The 25,824-nt window shown below is 42.3% G+C and overlaps 1 protein-coding gene across 7 annotated transcripts in view; it reads left to right on the top strand.

Moving 5' to 3' along the window:
- The window catches only part of plce1 (phospholipase C, epsilon 1), a 479,606-nt gene that overhangs the window by 451,612 nt on the left and 2,170 nt on the right, over nucleotides 1–25,824 (top strand). For 6 of the 7 annotated variants that reach the window (XM_072239321.1, XM_072239318.1, XM_072239319.1 and 3 more), the window contains 3 exons: nucleotides 41–259; nucleotides 2,066–2,277; nucleotides 24,788–25,699. In XM_072239321.1, coding sequence (XP_072095422.1) covers nucleotides 41–259; nucleotides 2,066–2,242 — 396 coding nt within the window. In that variant the 3' untranslated portion in view covers nucleotides 2,243–2,277; nucleotides 24,788–25,699. Of the gene's footprint in view, nucleotides 1–40; nucleotides 260–2,065; nucleotides 2,278–24,787; nucleotides 25,700–25,824 lie in introns of those variants that run through there. The other variant, XR_011882709.1, reaches the window with a different exon arrangement.

Below are 25,824 nucleotides of genomic sequence, written 5' to 3'. Positions count from 1 at the left end.
TCTGTAACAATTCTATGATTCTTTTTTACTTATTCTACAGGCATTGAGTAAAGCCAAATATTCCTACAGCATCCTGAGCAACCCAAATCCTGGTGATTATGTCCTTGTGGAAGAAGTCACAAAAGAGCCACTAAACAAGAAATCATCCATGGCGAAACCTGCTCTTCGAATCCTTTCTGAGAATGAGTCCGTATTTCTAGCCCAGAACAAATGGAAAGGAGCAGGAAAATTCATCCTCAAGTTGAAAGAGCAAGTACAGGTGAGCAGCCAGAAATTCAGAATGTCAAAAGGGGCCGGGTGCAGTAGTTTCAGCTCCCAAAACCAATCAGGGTTTAGAGTAGTCAACACTGCAAACGGAGAACCATGGGAGCCAGTGAGTACAAAACAAGATCGCGCAAACAATGATCAACATAACCATTGATAAACCTGGTTCAGGATGCCAGGGGATATCTGCTATTCATTAAAAGCTGTTGTGGGGTTCTACACTTAGACTAAGATAGTATACCATTGCATCTGCAGCTCCAAGACCTCAACACTCTCTCAATACTGTGCCAAAGTGGCCACCCGCATTATGTGCCCAGGCGTCTGGAGCAATCATGAACTGTAAGATTCTTATAAATGACTGTTACCACAGTTAGCCTTCTACATAAACATGCATCCCCTAGTAATATAGTATATTTACCTTTGTTTCTCCTTGGCAATGTACTGTATACCAATGTATAATTAAATGCCAGCCTGTGGTGTAGTGGTATCAGCACTCAACTTCGAGGCGGATGATCCTGACTTCAAATCAGACCGGGTCCCCACTTGGGCAGCCGCAGTATCTGCGCAGAAGAAAGGCCTGGCTATCTTCCTCCTTATCTTGCCACAAAAACCATTTGGACAACTACACTATCCATAGGGTCGCCATGAGTTGACAATGGCACTCAACAACAACAACAAATTAAATAGTGTTTTCTATCAACCTTAGCAATCCGTGGTTTCACCAAATTACTTCTCTGACATTGACTTCTCTTAACTTCTGTTAATGCCCCACCTCCCCTTCATACCCCATCCGTTATTTATTTATTACTATTATTATATATATATATTTCTCTCTCTCCTTTTCTCCCTCTGTCCCTCTCACTATACTCCTTGCCCTTCCTCTGGGCTTCCCCCCTCCCCCTTTCTTTCTCCCTAGGCCTCCCGTCCCATGATCCTCTCATATCCCTTTTGCCAATCAACTGTCCAGCTCTTGGCTCCATCCCTCCCCCTCCTGTCTTCTCCTATCATTTCAGATCTCCCCCTCCCCCTCCCCCTCCCACTTTCAAATCCCTTACTCGCTCTTCCTTCAGTTAGTCCTGATGAAGGGTCTCGGCCTGAAACATCGACTGTACCTCTTCCTAGAGATGCTGCCTGGCCTGCTGCATTCACCAGCAATTTTTATGTGTGTTGCTTGAAATTCCAGCATCTGCAGATTTCCTTGTGTTTGCGTTTCACCAAATTATGCAGTTTGATTAGTTTTAGCAGTGGTCAGCAATATCCTGGAAACTTAATTCACTGTTACAATAGGGTAATTCAGGCAACTGAAGCAATTTAAGAAAACCTTCTTCCACACCACAGGGCAATAACACACTAGTAATATGTGTGACCTTGAAAGCATCATCCAAACAACAGAAACTTGAAAATATATTGGGTGAGAAAGGAATTAATGCACCAGAAAGAAATCTAGAACATCTTATAAAGAGAATTTCCATTTCAGAAAATAAAGTGGGATTGTGGTATCCAATGTTCGGAAGACAATGCACACACCTCAGCATTACATGTGATGCTTTACCAATAAACCAAAATATGCTAAATTTAATTTTATAACATGTTCAGATAGTTGATAAATGGTCCTCCATCTGTGGGAAAAGCCTAGATAATTTAATTTCTTTGTTTCCATGCCAAAAATTAAGAAAGTCTGCTTTACTTCTATTGAAAATGACTTTCTCCAGATGTCATGATACGTTTACTATACTAATTTCTTGCCTGCACTGTTTGTGATTGTTTAGTTTGATCAATAAAGTTTAGAATGTGTTGGCAGGCTGCGCAAGAGAAGAAGAAAGGCCTTTCCTTTGCCAACGAGCTGAAGAGGTTAACAAAATCAAGCAAACCAAGCCGGAGTTTCTCAATCCCACTTCAGATGAGCTCTCCCGAGAGCAGCCAAAGTAAGGACGAAAGAGCTGCATGTAGTCTATCGTTTGCTGAGATCACCGAGTAGTACCTCTTACAGAATTGCAGCTCGTGACTGTCCAGGTAGGGCTCAGCACTTAATTCCTCATTGCCTTTGCTAATATCAGTTTGTTACAAACTGATCTCAGATGCCAAAATAATGAGCAGTTGAAGTCAACTTTTAATCAAATTGTGAGGCAGAGAGAGACGTTTTTTACTGGGGTGATGTGGTGACCAAGAGAGAAAGCATAGCCATGTGGAAGAATAGGTCTCCTCTATGCCCCACAATTCTGTGATATACAGGCTTTGGGCATAATTAACAAACTACTGAAAGATCATGAAATTCAGATTCCCACTGTAATTGGAGAACTCCTGCACCTATCACTATTTGTTGAACCAGTTTATACGGGGAAGAAAGCAACAGGTCTGTAAAGACTAATATGTGACGGAGCTCTGAGCCTGACAGATGGAATACGATGGAAGGCAAGGAAAGATCCCAAACCCTATTGCCAGTTCAGCATTGTGTAAAACCACTGGGCAGTTCTAATGTGCTTTAGAAATTAATGCTTGCAGTTTTAACTCTGCGGCACTTCTTTGTGAGGGATAGTTAATTAGAACATTACTCGCCAGCTATGGGTACATAGCCCCATTGCCCTGTGGGCAGCCTGGGAGAGACGAAAGCTACGGGAATAAACCCAGACAGGAAATCCGGAGTGGAGCCTCTAAGGTGGCTGGACGTCACTGAATACCCTTCTGGCAGCTCCTGTTGCTTCATATTGCTTCACTTTCCTTTGGACTACGCCAGTGAGGTTGAGAGGGGATCCTGATGACTGGGCATCCCAGGAATTCTTACCTTCCACCCAGGCTTGTAGCCTGGAGAGATCACTCCAGTGGCCATTAATCCATTGTCCTTCAAGACAGGCGATGCCATCATCATCGGTGTTGGAGGGAAATATCATAATTTGTTTTGACTCTAGTAAGTAATAAGTTTTTTAAAAGTTGTTAATTAAGAGTGATTACAATATATAAAGGAAATTGGATGAGTCTTATTTTCGCTAAATAAGTTTTCACTTTTTAATGACTTTCTTGCATATTGTTCAGCAGAATTATTGACTTCAGTCAGTAATGTTGCTTCACCTTCTGCATGTAACCTGATTGTTACATTGCACTTACTTTCCTCCTTTACTGCTGACGGAGCCCTGGAGGTAATAACATTCCCCTAAGTTCCACTGGCAGGAAGCATGGTGTCATGTTTTGTGGTGGGTCTGGCTTTGATGACTCAGTGCCCTGCCAGTGGAGGAAGAGGTTGTGATACTTTGGCTGCCAGCTAACGGTGAAATTAGAAGCCTGGCAAGCGATCACAGATTTATTGGCATTCAATTATCTGCACCTGATATGTCAGCTGAAAAATCAGTAGTGTGCTATAAACAAAGCTGCTGTACCACAATAGGAGCTGGAGATGAATGGCAAATCCACTTTTACAGTTTCAAAGTGAATTGCTTTAGGCTTAATGAGAATCCTAGGATATCTTAGTTCCTGTAGTAGGTCGAAATGGAAATCATTTAAAAAGGCTTTTCTTGGTAACCATTGTTGGAAACAATTAAAAATGCTTTTCTTGGTATTTTTTTGAAACATCCTTTCAATTTCATTTTGTTCCTTTCTTTGAGAGGACTACTACTACTACGTCGACTCAGGCCTAGGGGGCCGGCGTCGGGCACGATGACGGACTCTCCACTTCTCCCTCTCCCTCAGCAGTGTGTTCAGTTCATCAACATTAACTGCACCACTGCCTTCTAGGAGCGTGTTGACCATAGTCTTGGGAGGGCGCCCAGGGTTCATCCTCCCACGCTTGGGCTCCCATTTCCTTTGAGAGGAAAGGTGTTCTTTCTAAGCTTTATTCATGTGATATAGATAATTTGTATTGTAAATTATATAGTATATGGCGCAAAATTCACTCTAAATAGCAAAATAAAATTAACTGTTCAGCATCATGAAGAAGGTAGTACGTAGAGTACGTAGTCATTGGTCTGCCCAACTGCAATACTGCGAGAGTGGAGGCGACACACAGGTCCCGTGACTGAGATTTAAGAAGGAGAATTCACAAGTTTCCAGTGTTTTCCAGTGGTCCAATCAAATCACGATTGATGATCAAGGGCAAAAAAAAATTAAGGAGGGAGAAGTGGAGCGACCATTGTGTGAATGGACCTGTGTTAGAGTGGGGAGGCTTTGGCTCATCAGGCTTTGACAAGGACAAGCTTGAGAAAGATATGTATCTGATAAGTTTCTTCTTCATTCTTTATCTGTTAGTACATTGTTAAAGTAGCGGCTCCAGGAGCTGTATTTTGTGTGAGATGTGTGAATTCTGAGAGACCTCCAGCGTCCCAGTTAACCACATCTGCATCAGGTGCACCAAGCTGCAGTTTGTCAGAGAAGGTGTGAAGGAACTGGAGCTGCAGTTCGATGACCCGCGGCTTATACGGTATACTGAGCAGGCAATAGAGAGGAGCTACACGGAGGTGGTCACCCCGAAGTTGCAAGAGGCAGGTACCTGGGTGACTGTTAGGAGAGGGGAAGGAACAGGACAACCATTACAGAGTACCCCTGTGGCTAGTCCCCTCAATAATAAATACACCATTTTGGATACTTTGAGGTGGGGTGCCTACGAGGGGAGCTGCAGTGACCAGGTCTCTGGCACTGAGTCTGGTGCTGAGGTTCTGAAGGGAAGTGGGGAGAAGAGGACTGCAGTAGTGATACGGGATTCCGTAGTCAGAGGAGTAGATGCAAGATTCTATGGACGCAATAGACACTCCCCGACGATATGTTGCCTTCCAGGTGCCAAGGTCAGGGGTGTCACAGATCAGACTGACTGCATTCTAAAGGAAGAGGGTAAGCAGCCTGAAGTCTTGGTACACGTTGGCACCAATGACATGGGTAGGAAAAGGGAGGAGGTCCGGAAAAGAGAATTTAGGGAGCTGGGTAAGAAGCTGAAAAGCAGGACCTCAGAGGTAGTAATCTCTGGATTGTTGCCTATGCCATGTGCCCGTGAGGAAAAGAATAGGAAGATTTGGCAGATGAACGCTTTGCTGAGAAATTAATGCAGGGGCAGAGTTTCAGACTCCTGGTTCAGTCGGATCTCTTCTGGGGGAGGTACAACCTGTACAAAAGTGGCAAGTTACACCTTAGCTCAAGCGGGATTGATATCCTTTGGCAGCGGGGTGGGAAACTGAGTGACCACACTGAGGGTGCGGCACTTAGTATACAAGCAGAGGCACCGTGTAGTGAGACTGTCAGGAAGGACAGGCAGATGATGGGGCAAAATTGCAGTCAGTGGGATGAGTTGCAGTGTAATAGGGGACCAAAATCAAAAAGGGTCACAAATACAGGACTGAAGGTGTTATCTTTGAGTCAGTGCAGTATATGAAATAAGGTGGATGATCTTGTAGCGTAGTTAGAGATTAACAGGTATGACGTTATGGGCATCACTGTTCAAAGTTCAAAGTGCTAAGGAACTTCAAGGGTAAAAAGACCCTGATGGGAGTTGTATACAGACCTCCCAACAGAAACCAGGATATGGCTACAAATTACAACAGGAGAGAGAAAATGCATGTCAAAAGAGCAATGTTATGAAATATCAATATGCAGGTAGACTGGGAAAATCAGGTTGGTGCTGATTTTGGATCCCAAGAGAGAAAATTTGTAGAATGCCTACTAGATGCCTTTGTAGAGCAGTTTGTGGTTGAATCCACTTGGGGATCAGCTATTCTGGATTGGGTATTGTGCAATGAACTGGATTTGATTAGGGAGCTTAAGATAAAGGAATGCTTAGGAGCAAAGATCATAATATGACAGAATATGACTGCAATTTGAGAGGAAGAAGCCAAAGTCAAATGTATCATTATTACAGTGGAATAAAGAGAATTACAGATGCATGGGAGGAGCTGGCCAAAGTTGATTAGAAAGGGACACTAGGAGGGATGATGACAAAGCAGCAATGGCTGCAGTTTCTGGGAGCAATTCAAAAGGCACGGGATAGATACATCCCCAGGAAGAAGCAGCATTCTAAAGGCAAGATGATGCAAACATGGTTGACGAGGGAAGTCAAAACCAACATAAAAGCAAAAGTGAGAGCCTATAATAGAGCAAAAGTTAGTGGAAAGTTAGAAGATTGGGAAGCTTTTAAAAAACAACAGAAGGAAATTAAAAATCTGTAAGGAGGGAAAAGATGGATACGATGGTAAGCTAGCCAATAATATCAAAGGGGATATCAAAAGTTTTTTAGATTTATAAAGAGTAAAAGAGAGGGGAGAGTAAATAATGCGAAGGTTAATAGATCCTTGATTAGTCAAGGTGTGAAAGGTTATGGGGAAGAGGCAGGAGAATGGGGTTGAGAATGAAATGGATGGGCCATGATCAAATACAGAGCAGACTTACTGGGCCGAATGCTCTAATTCTGCTCCTATGTCTTATGGTCTTACGACTTTATTGTCTCTGATATGCAACTTACATCCAAAGCCAGGGTGAAACAATATTTATGAGGAAATGACATGTTGCTTCTGGCTATTTCTCATGACTCGTATTTTTTCTCTGTTTCTGGTCCCAGAGGGAAAGAAGTTTGTGACTGGGTCAGTGACCCTGTATTGTTTCCATTGATAACTTATCTCCCATCATTTCTATTTTTCAACATAGTGAGAAAAGCAAAATTTTCCATTAACCTCAGTTATTTTGAACCGCTGTGTGAAAGAAAGACATACATTCTTCTGATGTTACATAGCCAATTAGATTACTGGAAAACTTCTGTTCCTCAGAATCACAAAATTTGGGGCAGAAAGGATGAAGTTTGCCCCAGTTCATTGCTAGAGCAAACCCAACACATTTGTTGGATCACATTATTATCTTCTTTAAAAAATGTTTCTTTGCCCTTCATTGCCAAATGCTAAAGGATTTCTACTTAACTCATCGTACTGGCTCAAAATACAAGAAATTAGCTGACGCCAACTTCTTGTAAGGTTTCACTTTATTCTAAATCAGTCATCAAAAACTTACCTTATCCCATGAAAAAGCAGATTATTTTTGAATGACTTGGGTGGATTCAGTTGCATCTTAATGGTTGTCTTGAAATATGAGAGAAAGCGGGAAGAGTTTAAAAAGAAGACCGTCATATACAGCAGGCAGCGGAGTGAGAGGGCAGCAGAGTGATAGGGCTTTGGCAAACAAGGATCAAGTCGAAGAACTGATTCGCAGAGATTCACAGATAACAGCCTTCGACTTCCCCAGCGGACTCTTCCCTTTCTCCCGTGGTCTTCTTCCGCTAACATCCGTTGCTCTGACATGGCAGGTGAGCTCAGACCCGTGCCGTGCTCCTCCTGTGCCATGTGGGAACTCAGGAAGGCTGACAGTGTCCCTGAAGACCACGTGTGCAGGAAGTGCGTCCAGCTGCAGCTCCTGATAGACCGCATGGCGGCACTGGAGCTGTGCATGGACTCACTTTGGAGCATCCGAGATGTTGAGAATGTTGTGGATAGCACATAGAGTGAGTTGGTCACACTGCAGTTTAAGGATCTAAGGAAAGATAGGGAATGGGTGACCAACAGGAAGAGTAGTAGCTGGAAGGTAGTACAGGAGACTCCTGTGGTCATCTCCCTCCAAAACAGACATACCGCTTTGGAGTCTGTTGGGGGAGATGGCTCATCAGGTGAAGGCAGCAGTAGCCAAGATCATGGCACCGTGGGTGGCTCTGCTGCGCATGAGGGCAAGAAGGAGAGTGGCGGAGCTGTTGTGGGAGGGGATTCCATGGTAAGGGGAATAGAGAGGAGCTTCTGTGGCTGCAAATGGGACTCCCGTATGGTGTGTTGCCTCCCGGTTGCAGGGGGTCAGAGATGTCTCGGAGAGGCTGCAGGGCATTCTGAAAGGGGAGGGTGAGCAGCCAGCTGTCGTGGTACATGTAGGTACTGACGATATAGGAAGAAAGCGGGATGAGGTCCTACAAGCTGAATTTAGGGAGCTCGTAGATAAATTAAAGAGTAGGACCTCAAAGATAATCATTACAGGATTATTACCGGTGCCACATGCTAGCCAGAGTTGGAAGAGCAGGGTAGCTAGAATGAAGATGTGGCTTAAGTGGTGGTGCAGGAGGGAGGGTTTCAGATTCTTGGGGCATTGGAACTGCTTCTGCTGGAGATGGGACCAGTACCATCTGGACGGTCTACATCTGGGCAGGGCCAGGATCAATGTCTAGGGAGATCGTTTGCTAGTGCTGTTAGGGAGGCTTTAAACTAATAAGGCAGGGGGAAGGGAACCCACACAGAAAAGAAGAGGGAAGTAATGCAGAGACCAAAGCTAGAGTTAGTGAAGAAAAAAGTAAGAGTAGAGTGCATAAAAGTAAAAAGCAAAAATTGCATAGGTCACTAGATTCTAAAAGGACAATGAGTATATGGGCACTTTATCTAAATACCCGTAGTATTAGAAACAAGGTTAGTGAACTTGTGGCACAGATCCGTACCAAGGATATGATTTAGTGGCCATTACAGAAACCTGGTTGCAAGGTGGAGATGACTGGGAATTAAATATCCAAGGGTATCAGGTAATATGGAAAGATAGACAGGAAGGCAAAGGAGGAGGGGTGCGATCTTAACTAAGGATGAGATCAAGGCGATTGTGAGAGACAATATAAGATCGGCGGAGCAGAATGTTGAGTCCATCTGGGTAGAGATTAAGAATAGTAAAGGGAAAAAATCACTGGTGGAAGTTTTCTATAGGCCACCTAATAAAAATATTGCAGTGACAAAAGCGATTAGCCAAGAAATAACTGAGGCTTGCAGGAATGGAACGGCAGTTGTCATGGGAGATTTTTACTTCTACATAGATTAGGTGAATCAGGTTGGTCAAGGAAGTCTTGAGGAGGACTTCATAGAATGCATCCGTGATGGCTTTCTTGAGCAGCATGTTAGTGAACCTACGAGGAAAAATGCTATCTTAGATCTAGTCCTGTGCAATGAGACAGGTAAGATTAATGACCTTGTAGTCAGGGATCCTCTTGGAAAGAGTGATCATAGTATGGTTGAATTTTGCATGCAGATGGAGGATGAAATAGTTAGATCTAAAACTAGTGTATTATGCTCGAACAAGGGAGACTACTACAACAGGATGAGGGAGGAGTTGGCTAATGTGGATTGGGAGCACAGGCTATTTGGTAGGACAGTTGAGGAACAGTGGAATACTTCCAAAGAAATTTCTTCACAGTGCTCAACAAAAATATATTCCAGTCAAAAGTAAGGACAGTAAGTATGGGGAGAGCCAGCCTTGGATAACTAAGGAAATAAAAGATAGTATCAAATTAAAAAGCTCATGTGTACAAAGTCGCGAAGAGTAGTGGGAGACTGGAGGATTGGGAAAACTTTAAAAAGCAACAAAGAACAACTAAACAAGAAATAAAGGAAGGGAAGATAGAGTGTAAAAGTAAATTAGCACAAAATATAAAAACAGTTAGCAAAAGTTTTTATAAATATATAAAGCGGAAGAGGGTGGCTAAAGTCAATGTAGGTCCCTTGGAAGATGAGAAGGGGAAGTTGATATTGGGTGATAAGGAAATGGCTGAGGCATTGAACGACTATTTTGTGTCGCTCATAACAGTGGAAGACACGTCTAATATGCCAAAGAGTGATGTTATGGATGAAATGGGAGGTGAGGACCTCGATAAAATCACTGCCACGAAAGAGATAGTGATGAGCAAATTAGAGGGCCTGAAGGTAGATAAGTCCCCTGGTCCTGATGGGATGCATCCCAGGATGCTGAGGGAACTGGTGGAGGTTATAGTAGGCGCGTTGGTAATCATTTACCAAAACTCTTTAGACTCGGAGCAGGTCCCGGCGGATTGGAAGACAGCACATGTCACGCCACTTTTTTAAAAAGGATGTAGGCAAAAGACAGGCAACTATAGGCCAGTTAGCTTAACATCTGTAGTCAGGAAACTGCCTGAAGCGGTCATTAAGGAAGAAATAGCGAAACATTTAGGAGTGGTTCCATTAGACAGACACATCATGGATTCAGAAAAGGCAGGTCCTGTCTGACAAACTTACTAGAGTTATTTGAGAACTTAATGAGTGCAGTGGATAGAGAGGAACAGGTGGATGTTGTATACTTGGATTCCCAGAAGGCATTCAATAAGGTGCCGCACAAGAGACTTATAAATTAGATATGGATTCATGAAGTCGGAGGAAGTGTATTGGCATGGATAGTGGATTGGTTAACCAATAGAAGGCAGATATTTGGTATAAATGGGTGTTTCTCCAATTGGCAGTCAGTGGTGAGTGGTGTGCTGCAGGGGTCGGTGCTGGGCCCGCGGCTGTTTACCATTTACATTGATGATTTGGAAGAGGGGACTGAGTGTAGCGTAGCAAAATTTGCTGATGACACTAAACTGAGTGGAAAAGCAAATTGTACAGAGGAGGTGGAGAGTCTGCAGAGGGATATAGATAAGTTAAGTGAGTGGGCCAAGGTCTGGCAGATGGAATGCAATGCTGGTAAATGCAAGATCATCCAATTTGGAAGGAATAATAGAAGAGCAGATTATTATTTAAATGGTGAAAGATTGCAGCATGCTGTTGTGCAGAGGGACTTGGGAGTGCTTGTTGATGAATTGCAAAAAGTTGGCTTGCAGGTACAACAGGTTAGTAAGAAGTCAAACAGAGTGTTGGCCTTCATTGCTAGAGGGATTGAATTCAAGAGCAGGGAGGGCATGCTGCAACTATACAGGGTACTGGTGAGGCCACACCTAGAGTACCGTGTGCAGTTCTGGTCTCCATACTTGAGAAAGGATATACTGGCTTTGGAGGCAGTGCAGAGGAGGTTCACCAGGTTGATTCCAGAGATGAAAGGGTTAACCTATGAGGAGAGATTGAGTTGCCTGGGACTATACTCTCTGGAGTTCAGAAGAATGAGAGGGGATCTTATAGAAACATACAAAATTTTGAAAGGGGTAGATAGGATAGAAGTAGGAAAGTTGTTTCCATTGGTAGGTGAGACTAGAACTAGGGGACATTGCTTTAAGATTCAGGGGAGGAGATTTAGGACAGAGATGAGGAGAAACTGTTGTTCCCAGAGAGTGGTGAATCTGTGGAATTCTCTGCTCAGGGAAGCAGTTGAGGCTTCTTCACTAAATATATTTAAGATACAGTTAGATAGATTCTTACATAGTAGGGGAATTAAGGGTTATGGGGAAAAGGCAGGTAGATGGAGCTGAGTTTACAGACAGATCAGCCATGATCTTATTGAATGGCGGGCAGGGTCGATGGGCCGGATGGCCTACTCCTGCTCCTATTTCTTATGTTCTATGTCCTTAAAATGCAAATTCTAAACATAATTTAAATTCAATTTTACACGTGCTTAAAAAATGCTATTTTAGAGGTTTCTGTCTCATTATTTTATCTAAAGGCTTTTGAATTTTATTTGGGATTCATTTTCTTATTCATTCTCTAGGAAAACTTAGATAGCCAGTAAGTTGAGATAATGTGTGAAACAACTTGCAGAGCTCAGGTAACCTTGCAGTTGATTTCTTTCTTACAGCCTCCTTCAAGACATTCCTGTTCCCAAACACTGTCAGTTAGTCATAAGATATTTTAGTCCCCTTGAAATGAATGCTAATATTGCATTTGCCTTCCTTAATATAGAAAATATACCACTCCTTTATTCCTTCTACCAAAGTGCATGATGGTACATTTCCCTACACTGACCCCTGTAGAACACCACTAGTCACCTGCAGCCAACTACAAAAGGTCCCCTTAATTCCCATTCTGTCTCCTGTAGTCAATCCATCTTCTGTCCATCTTTACGGTAATACCATGGATTCTTATTTTGTTTTACAGCCTCATGTGCGGCCCTTGTTGAAGGCCTTCTGAAAATCTAAGTAAACAACATCCACTGTCTCTTCTTTGCCTATCCAGCTGGTTATTTCCTCAAAGAATTGCAACAGGCAAGATTTCCCTTTAAGGAAACCATGTGCTTCCAAGTATTATGAAACATCCTCCTCAATTGACCCTAACATCTATCAAACCATTAAAGTTAGGCTAACTAACCTATAATTTTCCGTCTTTTGCCTTCCTCCCTTCTTAAAGAGTGAAGTGACATTTGCAACCACTCCAGAATCTGTGGTCTAATCCATCTGGTCTAGCTGATATATCTACCTTAAGATTTTCAGCTTTACAGTCACAGTCTCCTTGGTAATAGTGAATAAGTTCATTTCTACCCCCGAACACTTCTGAGTTTCTGGCATACTGCTGGGTGTCTTCCACAGTAAAGTCTGACACAATATATTTATTCAGTTTTTCTGCCATTTCTTTTGTCCTACATTACTAACTCTCCAGCATCATTTTCTGGAGGTCTGAAGGCACTCTTGCTTTTCTTTTACCCTTATGTAGATGAAAAAAAAATTGGTATCCTCTTTTTTTATTATTGGCTGTCTTACCTTCATGTTTCATCTTTTTTCTCCTTATTTCTTTTTAAAAGCTTCCCCATTCTCTAGTTTCCCATTAGTTTTCTCCATGTTGAATGCTCTCCCTTGTCAGCTACCGTTGCCTGAACCTCCCTTTAGAATGCTGCTTCTTCCTTGGGATGAACCAATCACAACAACACTGTAATCAGTTCTGGTGCTTCTGGTTGGAATCCATATGTATAATTAAATTTCCCGGAGTCCTATGTGCACCTAATAATGGCAACCATTGTGCAATGGATGTTTCAATCTGTTCTGACATAAATTAGATCTGAATACTACATGGCTGGATGATCACAGGAAAACGGCACACAATGGCTGTATTCTTTATTTAGTCATAATTTAAAGGGACATTCTACGGACACAGGACAGATCCAGTGAACAACTGACTGCACTGGGACTTCTCAGGGTGTGTTCAAGCTAACACTGACCAGCTTATTGAATGAGTGCCCGAGATACCATCGTGTCCATTATTTGCACAGGTGTCACAGTAGATTCAGGGAGAATTGGGTATCTTGAGACAGAAAGCAGACAAGTGCACTTGTACTAAAGCTCAAGATCATATCTGGACAACTCCAAGGAGCGTTGTAACATTTTTAAAAAGATTCTGCAGAATCTGGAAATCCACAGTAACACCCGTAAAATGCTGGCGGAGCATAGCAGGTCAAGCAGCATCTGTGGAAGCGAACAAATGGCCAGCTTTTTGGGACCAGATGAGGTGTCACGGCCTGAAACATCAGCACTTTATTCCTCTCCATAGATGTTGCTTGGCCTGCAGAGTTCCTCCAGGATCTTGAGTGGAGAATCTGTGGAATTCATTGCAACAAACTGCTGTGGAGGCCAAGTCTTTATGTATACTTAGGAGAAAGGGTGCTAGATTCTTGATTGGTCAGGGCATGAAGGGATATGGGGAGAAGGCAGGAGATTGGGGCTGAAAGGAAAAATGGATCAGTCTAATTCTGCTCCTATATCTTATGGTCTTACGGTATTAGATTTATAAAGGCTGCTGTTACTCAGATAAAGGGATAGACATGAAAGAAAAGGAGGTGGGGTGGCGTTGCTGGTTAGAGAGGAGATTAACGCAATAGAAAGGAAGGACATAAGCAGGGAGGATGTGGAATCGATATGGGTAGAGCTGCATAACACTAAGGGGCAGAAAATGCTGGTGGGAGTTGTGTACAGGCCACCTAACAGTAGTAGTGATGTTGGGGATGGTATTAAACAGGAAATTAGAAATTTGTGCAATAAAGGAACAGCAGTTATAATGGATGACTTCAATCTACACGTAGATTGGGTGAACCAAATTGGTAAGGGTGCTGAGGAAGAGGATTCCTTGGAATGTATGCGGGATGGTTTTTTGAACCAACATGTCGAGGAACCAACTAGAGAGCAGGCTATTCTAGACTGGGTATTGAACAATGAGGAAGGGTTAATTAGCAATCTTGTCGTGAGAGGCCCCTTGGGTAAGAGCGACCATAATATGGTGGAATTCTTCATTAAGATGGAGAGTGACATAGTTAATTCAGAAACAAAGGTTCTGAACTTAAAGAAGGGTAACTTTGAAGGTATGAGATGTGAATTAGCTAAGATAGACTGGCAAATGACACTTAAAGGGTTGACGGTGGATATGCAATGGCAAGCATTTAAAGATTGCACGGATGAACTACAACAATTGTTCATCCCAGTTTGGCAAAAGAATAAATCAAGGAAGGTAGTGCACCCGTGGCTGACAAGGGAAATTAGGGATAGTATCAATTCCAAAGAAGAAGTATACAAATTAGCCAGAAAAAGTGGCTCACCTGAGGACTGGGAGAAATTCAGAGTTCAGCAGAGGAGGACGAAGGGCTTAATTAGGAAGGGGAAAAAAGATTATGAGAGAAAACTGGCAGGGAACATAAAAACTGACTGTAAAAGCTTTTATAGATATGTGAAAAGAAAAAGATTGGTTAAGACAAATGTAGGTCCCCTACAGACAGAAACAGGTGAATTGATTATGGGGAGCAAGGACATGGCAGATCAATTGAATAATTACTTTGGTTCTGTCTTCACTAAGGGGGACTTAAATAATCTTCCGGAAATAGTAGGGGACAGAGGGTCCAGTGAGATGGAGGAACTGAGGGAAATACATGTTAGTAGGGAAGTGGTGTTAGGTAAATTGAAGGGATTAAAGGCGGATAAATCCCCAGGGCCAGATGGTCTGCATCCCAGAGTGCTTAAGGAAGTAGCCCAAGAAATAGTGGATGCATTAGTGATAATTTTTCAAAGCTCTTTAGATTCTGGACTAGTTCCTGAGGATTGGAGGATGGCTAATGTAACCCCACTTTTTAAAAAAGGAAGGAGAGAGAAACCAGGAAGTTATAGACCGGTTAGCCTAACATCGGTGGTGGGGAAACTGCTAGAGTCAGTTATCAAAGATGTGATAATAGCACATTTGGAAAGCGGTGAAATCATCGGATAAAGTCAGCTTGGATTTGTGAAAGGAAAATCATGTCTGACGAAACTCATAGAATTTTTTGAGGATGTAACTAGTAGAGTGGATAGGGGAGAACCAGTGGATGTGGTATACTTGGATTTTCAAAAGGCTTTTGACAAAGTCCCACACAGGAGATTAGTGTGCAAATTTAAAGCACACGGTATTGGGGGTAAGGTATTGATGTGGATAGAGAATTGGTTAGCAGACAGGAAGCAAAGAGTGGGAATAAACGGGACCTTTTCAGAATGGCAGGCAGTGACTTGTGGGGTACCGCAAGGCTCAGTGCTGGGACCCCAGTTGTTTACAATATATATTAATGACTTGGATGAGGGAATTAAATGCAGCATCTCCAAGTTTGCGGATGACACGAAGCTGGGCGGCAGTGTTAGCTGTGAGGAGGATGCTAAGAGGATGCAGGGTGACTTGGATAGGTTGGGTGAGTGGGCAAATTCATGGCAGATGCAACTTAATGTGGATAAATGTGAAGTTATCCACTTTGGTGGCAAAAATAGGAAAACAGATTATTATCTGAATGGTGGCTGATTAGGAAAAGGGGAGGTGCAATGAGACCTGGGTGTCATTATACACCAGTCATTGAAAGTGGGCATGCAGGTACAGCAGGCAGTGAAAAAGGCGAATGGTATGCTGGCATTTATAGTGAGAGGATTCGAGTACAGGAGCAGGGAGGTACTACTGCAGTTGTACAAGGCCTTGGTGAGACCACACCTGGAGTATTGTGTGCAGTTTTGGTCCCCTAATCTGAGGAAAGACATCCTTGCCATAGAGGGAGTACAAAGAAGGTTCACCAGATTGCTTCCTGGGATGGCAGGACTTTCATATGAAGAAAGACTGGATGAACTGGGCTTGTACTCGTTGGAATTTAGAAGATTGAGGGGGGATCTGATTGAAACATATAAAATCCTGAAGGGATTGGACAGGCTAGATGCAGGAAGATTGTTCCCGATGTTGGGGAAGTCCAGAACGAGGGGTCACAGTTTGAGGATAAGGGGGAAGCCTTTTAGGACTGATATTAGGAAAAACTTCTTCACACAGAGAGTGGTGAATCTGTGGAATTCTCTGCCACAGGAAACAGTTGAGGCCGGTTCATTGGCTATATTTAAGAGGGAGTTAGATATGGCCCTTGTGGCTACGGGGATTAGGGGGTATGGAGGGAAGGCTGGTGCAGGGTTCTGAGTTGGATGATCAGCCATGATCATAATAAATGGCGGTGCAGGCTCGAAGGGCCGAATGGCCTACTGCTGCACCTATTTTCTATGTTTCTATGTTCACAGAACCCTCAATTTCCTAGCCATAGGTTCCTTCCAGGTAGCTCCACTGTGTATCTCAGTCTGCTGCTGGCTGCACCCAAGCTCCTGCAAATAAGCTGTCCCTCATTGTTTGTAAACCACTCTCACAGTACATGCTGAACAAGCAGTTAGTTGGCGGGAGAACGGCAGCATGACGCTATTACAGCTCAGAATTCAGAGTTCAATGGCGTCATCCCCATGGAAGGTGTGGGTTTTCCCCTGGTGCTCCGGTTTCCTCCCACGGTCCAAAGAACTACTGGGTGGATTGTTCATTGTAAATTGTCCCGTGATTAGGTTAGGGTTAAATCGGGGTTGTCAGTGACTCTTCGAAGGGATGGAAGGGTCTACTCCACTCTGTATCATTAATTAAATAAAAGAAAACTAAATGCAGCAATATTTTAGATTACTGGAAAGAACAAGCTGTGATTTTGAAGCAGTGGAATTTTGAGAGCCTCCTCTTTGATACTTTCAGTCGTTGTCATGTTTCTGGGTTTAGTTAAAGGGTTTGTAAGATAAAGAGTCCTTCAGGGCAGGAGGTACCTGACACTGTAAGGAGGTGAGTAGTTTGGGAAAAGTAGACTGCTTCTGCTACTTATGCAGGGCGCGTGTCCAAGTGGTTAGGGCATTGGGCTCACGATCTGAAGGTTGTGGGTTCAAGTCTTGGCCAAGGTACTTAACCACACACTGCTCCAGCCCACCCAGCTGAAAATGGGCGCCGGCAAATGCTCGGTGTCAACCTCGCGATAGACTGGTGTCCTATCTGGGGGGTGGGGAGTCTCATACTCTCAGTCGCTTCACGCCACAGAAACCGGCATAAGTGCCGACCTGATGGGCCACAAGGCTCGGAAAAGACTTTAACTTTCTTTACTGTGCTTCCAATGAATAGATGCATCCTGAATAGGAGTTAATGTTGCAGTGAGAATTATTGGGAGAAAAATTTTGCAGCTTTGTTCACACCAGGAACAAAACAGCAGGTAAACGGTCTTCATTAAATGAGCAGTAGTTAATTGCTGAAAGTTGCATTCCTTTAGAACCTTATGCAATTGGTCCGGTTACGATCATGTGCACAGTTTACATCGCTGCACTGTTCTGGATGGGAAGATATTTGGCAGGCTGCAGTCAATGCAAGAGGAGCTTCATTGGTGACACACTGCGAGGTGTAGAAAGAGTTTTGGTGCTTTCAGGACTTTTCAGTGGGCTGCAATCATAATGATCCATTAGGCACACAGAAGGCACAATAAAAAGAAACGAGGTGTAAGCGGAGTGGCCATTGTGTGAGTGGACAGTGTTAGAGTGGTAAGGGAACCAGAGTGATATGGCTGAGGATGGGCCAGTTGGTATACAAGCAGAGGCAGTGTGTACTGAGACTGTGAAGGACAGGCAGATGATAGGGCAAAATTTTGGTCAATGGGATGAGTTAACGTTTAACAGGGGCCAAAATCAAAAAGGGTGATGGAATTAAAAAGGATGATGAATATACTTGAATGCAGACAGTATAGGGAATGAGGTAGATGATCTAGTAGCAGAGTTAGAGATTGGCAAGTATGATACTGTGGGCACAAGTCGTGGCTGAAAGAAGAGCATAGTTGGGAGCTTACGATCCAAGGATCCACATTGTATCAAAAGGACAGGCAGGTAGGCAGAGGGGCTGGGGTGAATGTCACTAAAAAGTGAAATCAACTTTTTAGGAAAAGGTGACAAGAAGTTGTTAACACAAGAAAGCCTACAGGTGCTTGAAGTCCAAAGCAACACACACAAAATGCTGTAGGAACACAGCAGGTCAGGCAGCATCTATGGAGATGAATAAAGTCAGTATTTCGGCCGAGACCCTTCTTCAGCACTGGAAAGGAAGGGGGAAGCAAAGATGTAGAACCCTTGCGGGTACAGTTAAGAAACTCAAGGGTGAAAAGACCCTGAATGGAGCACTGTGACACTAGCTCGTTGCTATTACTAAAGAGAAGATGCTTCGGAAGCTGAGTAGTCTGAGGGTAGATAAGGCACCTGGGCCAGATGGACTACACCCAAGTTTCTGAAAGAGGTAGCTGAAGAGATTGTGGAAGCATTAGTGCTGATTTTGCAAAAATCACTCGATTCTGGAATGGTTCTGAAGACTTGAATATTGCAAATGTCACTCCACTCTTTAAGAAGGGAGGGAGACAGAAGTTATAGACCCGTTAGCCTGATTTCAGTGTTTGGAAAGAAGATGAAGTCTATCAATAAGGATGAAGCTTCAGTATACTTAGAGAAGCACATGACAAAATAGGCCAAAATCAGCATGGCTTCCTTAAGGGGAAATCTTGCCTGACAAATCTGTTGGAATTCTTAGAGAAAATAACAGGCAGGATAGACAAAGAGTCAGTGTAATTTGATTATGTGGATTTTCAGAAGGCCTTTGACAAGCAGCCACACAAGGCTACTTTAACAAGAGCCCATGGTATTGCATATAAGATACTAGCATGGATAGATTGGCTGACTAGCAGGAGGCAGAGATTCAGAATAAAGTTGACTTTTTCTAGTTGGCTGTTGGTGATTACTGGTGTGCCACAGACGTCAGTGTTGGGACCGCTTCTTTTCATGTTATATATATCAATGACTTGGCCTAGTTTATGGATGAAGCAGCCATTCCGGGATGAATATCTGTTATTTGTCAAGTAGGATGCCGTGCACAATCCTGATTTGATGGAGACAGACGTGAGAAGCACAGAGGAACATCTGGTGAAACTTCTGAAATGCCTGTTTCGTTGCCGCTGCTACTGTGTGATCCGGAATCTCCGGAGGGGAAGGCCTCGAATCCTTGGCTTTGCCTGCTGCTTGGTGGCCGGGGCCGAGGTCAAAGCGCTCGGCAGAGATAGTGCTCAGTGTCGGAGGCTCAAAGTCTTCGGACGGGCTCAGAGTCAGCTGTGGTCAGGTGCTTCCAGGGTGCTGCATCGGCAAGTTTGCGGTGCTGGAGGTTCATGGCAGGGAGAGTTTTCTTCCTTCTACCGTCTGTGTGAGATGATGGGGCTTTCGGGACTTTGAGACGTTTTTTACCGTGCCCATGGTCTGTTCTTTATCAAATTACAGTATTGCTTTGCACTGTTGTAACCATATGTTATAATTATGTGGTTTTTGTCAGTTTTAGTCTTGGTTTGTCTTGTGTTTCTGTGATATCATACTGGAAGAACATTGTATCATTTCTTAATGCATGCATTACTAAATGACAATAAATGAGGACTGAGTGTCCTCATAATCTTCTTCGAAGATAGATGTGGAAGCAGGCAGTGTTGAAGAAGCAGGATTTCTGCAGAAGGGCATAGATTGGAAGAATGGTTAAAGAAGTGGCAGATGAAATATAGTGTAGGGAAGTGTATGGTCATATGCTTTGGCAGAAGGAATAAAGGTGTAGAATATTCTCTAAAGAAGGAGAAAATTCAAAATTCAGCAGTGCAAAGGGACTTGTGTGTTCTTGTGCAGGATTCCTTTAAGGTTAACTTGCAGCTTGAGTCAGTGGAAAGGAAGGCAATTGCAATGTTGCCATTTATTTCAAGAGGACTAGAATACAAAAGCAAGGATGTAATGCAAAGATTTTATAAGGCATTGGTCAGTCTGCACTTGGAGTATTGTGAGCAGTTTTGGGCATCTTATCTAAGAAAAAAATGTGCTAGCATTGGAGAGGGTCCAGAAGAGGTTCATGAGAATGATCCCAGGAATGAAAAGGAGTGATTGATGGCTCTGGGCATTTACTTGTTGGAGTTTAGAAGAATGAGTGGGATCTCATTGAAATCTATCGAATATTGAAAGGCCTAGGTAGACTGGATATGGAGAGGATATTTTCTACAGTGGAAGAATCTATGACCAGAGGGCACAACCTCAGGATAGAGACATCCATTTAAAACAGAGTTGAGGAAACATTTCTATAGCCAGAGGGTGGTAAATCTGCCTGTGGAATTCATCGCCATGAACAATGCTGGAGATGAAGTCATTGGATATACTTAAAGCAAAGGCTGATAGGCTCTTGATCAAAGGTTACAAGGAAAAGGCAGGAGAATGGGTTGACAGGGATAATAAAGCATCCATGAAGGAATGGAGGAGCTGACTTGATGGGCCAAATGGTCTAATTCTGCTCCTCAGTCTTATGGTATATTGTGGAGACACTTTTAGTTTTCAAATATTGCAAATACAAACTATATACATCAGGCTAAACAAACTGCAGTTTAGATAGTGAAGAGAGTTTAGTGCAAAGCATTTCAATTCTTTGGACAAAAGATTGTAGTGGGACATAATTGTAACTTGATTAAATGGAGTGCTGTTTGTAGTCATATTTATACGTAACTGACCAACCAATATAGATCCAGAAAGTTATCAGGACTTTCATTGTATTTGGGAAAATGTTCAATCATGCTGAAGAGTTCAAAATACATGTTTTAATACTTCCAGTAAGTTTTATCTTGTTGTGAGAAGTAGCTTTCAGATAAACGGAAAGAGTTTCTTGATGTCATTAATCTGTTGGCTCTTTTTATCTATTTCTTAATTTTCATTAATGCAAGCAGCATTTCAGTTTATTTTTTCCTGTTATACTGTTATTAATCCGTTAGTTTTGGGTGGTATTTGTAACATAGCTGCCACTATAAGTTCACCAAGATAGCAGTTTCAAATATTTATTGATTGCAGAAAATTGAATGGAAAGTATATTTTCAATGGAGGTTAAAGTACTTTTTGCATATTTACTCAAAATACTTTGTGCACTTATTTTCTTAAAAAGTTTTTAAATACTTAATAAGTTGTACAAGGGATTGTTAGACTCATGAACTCCGATTTTAAGAGTACTATCTCTTACCTGTTACCAAGCTAGTTAAAAGAAGCCCCTTTGTAGGAGATATACTAATCAGAAACATTCATTCCACTCAAACCGCAACTTTCTTTTCAAAGTCGTGAGTGGCTTCCTATGATATGTTGGCACAGATATTCACAATGATAAGATGGTGGGGCTTTATGTACAAGTCATCTCTGGCTACATATACAGGAAAGGGAATTGGAGGATGATTAAATATAGAAGCAGGGAAAGGAGTTATAGTTGTAAATGTTAAGATTTAAGTGATTAAAATTGGAATTGCGAATTGGATGAATGGGCAAGGCTAGAAAATCATTAATTCATTTTCATGTGCATTGTATGTACTAATATTTATGCTTGAGCTATAAATTAATAACATAGAAACATAGAAAACCTACAGCACAATACAGGCCCTTCAGCCCACAATGCTGTGCCAAACATGTCCTTACCTTGGAAATTACCTAGGGTTACTCATAGCCCTCTATTTTTCTAAGTTCCATGTACCTATCCAGGAGACTGTTAAAAGACCCTATTGTATCTACCTCCACCACTGTCGCAGGCAGCCCATTCCATGCACTCACCACTCTCTGCGTAAAAAAAAAACAACTTACCTTTGATATCTCCTCTGTATCTACTTCCAAGCACCTTAAAACTGTGCCCTGCCATGCTAGCCATTTCAGCCCCGGGAAAAAGTCTCCGACTATCCACACGATCAATTCCACTCATCATCTTATACACCTCTATCAGGTCACCTCTCATCCTCCGTTGCTCCAAAGAGAAAAAGGCCAAGTTCACTCAACCTATTCTCATAAGGCACACTCCCCAATCTAGGCAACATTCTTGTAAATCTCCTCTGCGCCCTATGGTTTCCACATCCTTCCTGTAGTGAGGCAACCAGAACTGAGCACAGTACTCCAAGTAGGGTCTGACCAGAGTCCTATATAGCTGCAACATTACCTCTCGACTCCTAAACTCAATCCCACAATTGATGAAGGCCAATGCACCATATGCCTTCTTAACCAAAGAGTCAACCTACACAGCAGCCTTGAGTGTCCTATGGACTCAGACCCTGAGATCCCTCTGATCCTCCACACTGCCAAGAGTCTTACCATTAATTCTATATTCTGCCATCATATTTGACCTACCAAAATGAACCACTTCACACTTATCTGGGTTGAACTCGATCTGCCATTTTTCATCCCAGTTTTGCATCCTACTGCTGTAACCTGACAGCCCTCCACACTATTCACAACACCCCCAACCTTTGTGTCATCAGCAAATTTACAAACCCATCCCTCCACATCCTCATCCAGGCCATTTATAAAAATCATGAAGAGTAGGGGTCCCAGAACGGATCCGTGAGGCACATCACTGGTCACTGATCTCCATGCAGAAAATAACTCCTCTGCAACCACTCTTTGCCTTCTATGGGCAAAAGTCAGTTCTGGATTCACAAAGCAAGGTTCCCTTGGATCCCATGCCTCCTTACTTTCTCAATAAGCCTTGCATGGGGTTCCTTATCAAATGCCTTGCAGAAATCCATATACACTACATCTACTGCTCTACCTTCATCAATGTGTTTAGTCACATCCTCAAAGAATTCAATCAGGATCGTAAGGCACAACCTGCCTTTGACAAAGCTATGCTGACTATTCCTAATTATATTATGCCTCTTCAAACGTTCATAAATCCTGCATCTCAGGATCTTCTCCATCAACTTACCAACCACTGAAGTAAGACTCACTGGTCTATAATTTCCTGGGATATCTCTACTCCCTTTCTTGAAGAAGGGAACAACATCGGCAACCCTCCAATCCTCTGGAACCTCTCCCATCCCCATTGATGATGCAAAGATCATTGCCAGAGACTCAGCAATCTCCTCCCTCACCTCCCACAGTAGCCTGGGGTACATTTCATCAAGTCCAGACAACTTATCCAACTTCATGCTTTCCAAAAGCTCCAGCACATCCTCTTTCTTAATATCTACGCTCAAGCTTTTCAATCTGCTCTATGTCATCCCTACAATCGCCAAGATCCTATTCTGTAGTGAATACTGAAGCAAAGTATTCATTAAGTACCTCTGCTATCTCCCATGGTTCCATACACACTTTTCCAGTGTCACACTTGATTGGTCCTATTCTCTCACATCTTATCCTCTTGCTCTTCAAAATCTTGTAAAATGCCTTGGGGTTTTCCATAATCCTGTCTGCCAAGGCCTTCTCATAGCCCCTTCTAGCTCTCGTTTCATTCTTAAGCTCCTTTCTGCTGGCTTTGTATTCTAGAACTCTATCGTTACCTACTTTTTGAACCTTCCGTGAGCTTTTCTTTTCTTTTTGACTAGATTTACAACAGCCTTTGTACACTACTGTTCCTGTACCCTACCATCCTTTCTGTCTCATTAGAATGTACCTATGTAGAACTCCATGCAAATATCCCCTGAACATTTGCCACATTTCTTCCATACATTTCCCTGAGAACATCTGTTCCCAATTTATGCTTCCAAGTTCCTGCCTGATAGCTTCAAATTTCCCCTTATTCCAATTAAACGCTTTCCTAACTTGTCTGTTCCTATCCCCCTCCAGTGCTATGGTAAAGGAGATAGAATTGTGATCACTATCTCCAAAATGCTTTCCCACTGAGAGATCTGACACCTGACCAGGTTCAGCCTCTCCCCTTGTAGACTTATCTACATATTGTGTCAAGAAACCTTACTAAGTACACCGAACAAACTCCAGCCCATCTAAACTGCTTGCTCTAGGGAGATTCTAACTGATATTTGGGAAATTAAAAATCTCCCACAACAACTTTGTTGTTATTACACCTTTCCAGAATCTGTCTCCCTATCTGCTCCTCAATGTCCCTGTTCCTATTGGGTGTTCTATAATAAACACCCAGTAGAGTTATTGACTCATTCCTGTTCCTAACTTCCACCCACCATAGACAATCCCTCTATGACTTCCTCCTTTTCTGTAGCTGTGACACTATCTCTAATCAAGTGCCATACCCCCACCCTCTTTTGCCTCCCTCCCTATCCTTTCTGAAACATCTAAAGCCTGGCACTCGAAGTAACCATTCCTGTCCTGAGCCATCCAGGTCTCTGTAATGGCCACAAAATCATAGCTCCAAGTATTGATCCACGATCTAAGCTCATCCACTTTGTTCGTAACATTCCTTGCATTAGAATAGACACATCTCAAACCAACGGTTTGAGTGCGTCCCTTCTCTATCACCTGCCAATCCTCCTCCTGGCACTGTCTCCAAGCTTTCTCTACTTGTGAGTCAACTGCCACTTCCTCAGTCTCTTTTTCTTTGGACAAAACAATCAAGTCATTTTGTCCAAACCTGATGTTATAAGTTCCCAACAGCAGGTTCTAAATGAGAAACTTGAAGAAAAAGTCTATAATTATCTAATTTTATCAGTTGCATTTTGTCATAATTTTTCTATGTACAGTTGTTATGCTTCAGAACCTTTTTCCTAAGGTAATAGTCAATCAAAAGTTTTCACGTTTTTATTTTAACAGGCTATTTTGAAGTTGACTTGGATATTTCCTCTAGCACTGCTATGTCAAGATAAAGCACAGAACTCTTTAACCAATGCTGGAGAAGACAAAACAAAAATAACAATGTAATGCTCGTCCCTCCTCTGCCTCCTGTACAGCCCTTCTGAAAAACTGGAAATTACACAAATAACTTTTTTTAAAAAAAGGTAACGAAATCCAATTTTTGGAATGAAACACATCACCCAGTAAGGGTCATACACAGGAGTATGAGTCAGTCACAGGTTTCAAACAAGCGGGCTTGTTTCAGTGTATATAGTTGAACCAAGAAAGAGTTGTGTGTAAGCAAACAGCCATGACTACTGTTGGACTATTCAGACACACTAGAGATGTTAACTTCAAATTATACTGAGTATGAAAACATACAGGTGCAGAACCTTGACAATTGTATTGATTTGGATTATGCACTTTTCAAAACCACTTATTTTATTAGTCATTTGAAATATTTGCAGGTTTTAAAGGTTCCTGTATTCAATATGAGCGCAGATCATGATAGAAGCTAGTATTTTAGTAATATTAAGCTGAATTGTTCCAAATGTTCACTTTAGTTGATGTTTACAGAGTATTTACATCTTGATTTAGGGAATAATCCTTCGTAGAATATGTTGGATTCATGCATACAATCTGAAGAAAAGTAGTGTTAACATGCTGTAGGTACTGATTATTTTTACTGGAGTAGAAAAATTGTGTAAATTTCTAGGTATATAAAACTGTGCTATAATTGCATTAATATAATTATTAGGTTGAATTATTTATTTAAGCAGAGATTTAACACTGTTTTCAGTTAAATTTGCTATATTCAGTTTCAGTTCCAGGTGGCATAACACATCTTGTATTTTTATTTTCAATTGCTTTACTTTCCTCGTGCACTGTGATAATATATTCAGTTTAATTTTTGTATTAAAATGAAACAAAAGTCATTTTTCGTGATGTATTTTCATTCTTTTGCATTAATATGTACTGTTCATCAAGGCAATATTTTAAAACGTAATGTACAGAAG

This window comes from Mobula birostris, chromosome 21 (genome assembly GCF_030028105.1).
Source record: "Mobula birostris isolate sMobBir1 chromosome 21, sMobBir1.hap1, whole genome shotgun sequence".
Classification (NCBI taxonomy): domain Eukaryota; kingdom Metazoa; phylum Chordata; class Chondrichthyes; order Myliobatiformes; family Myliobatidae; genus Mobula; species Mobula birostris.
The sequence above is the reverse complement of the archived record's forward strand: the minus strand, read 5'-3'. Positions and strand labels throughout refer to the sequence as shown.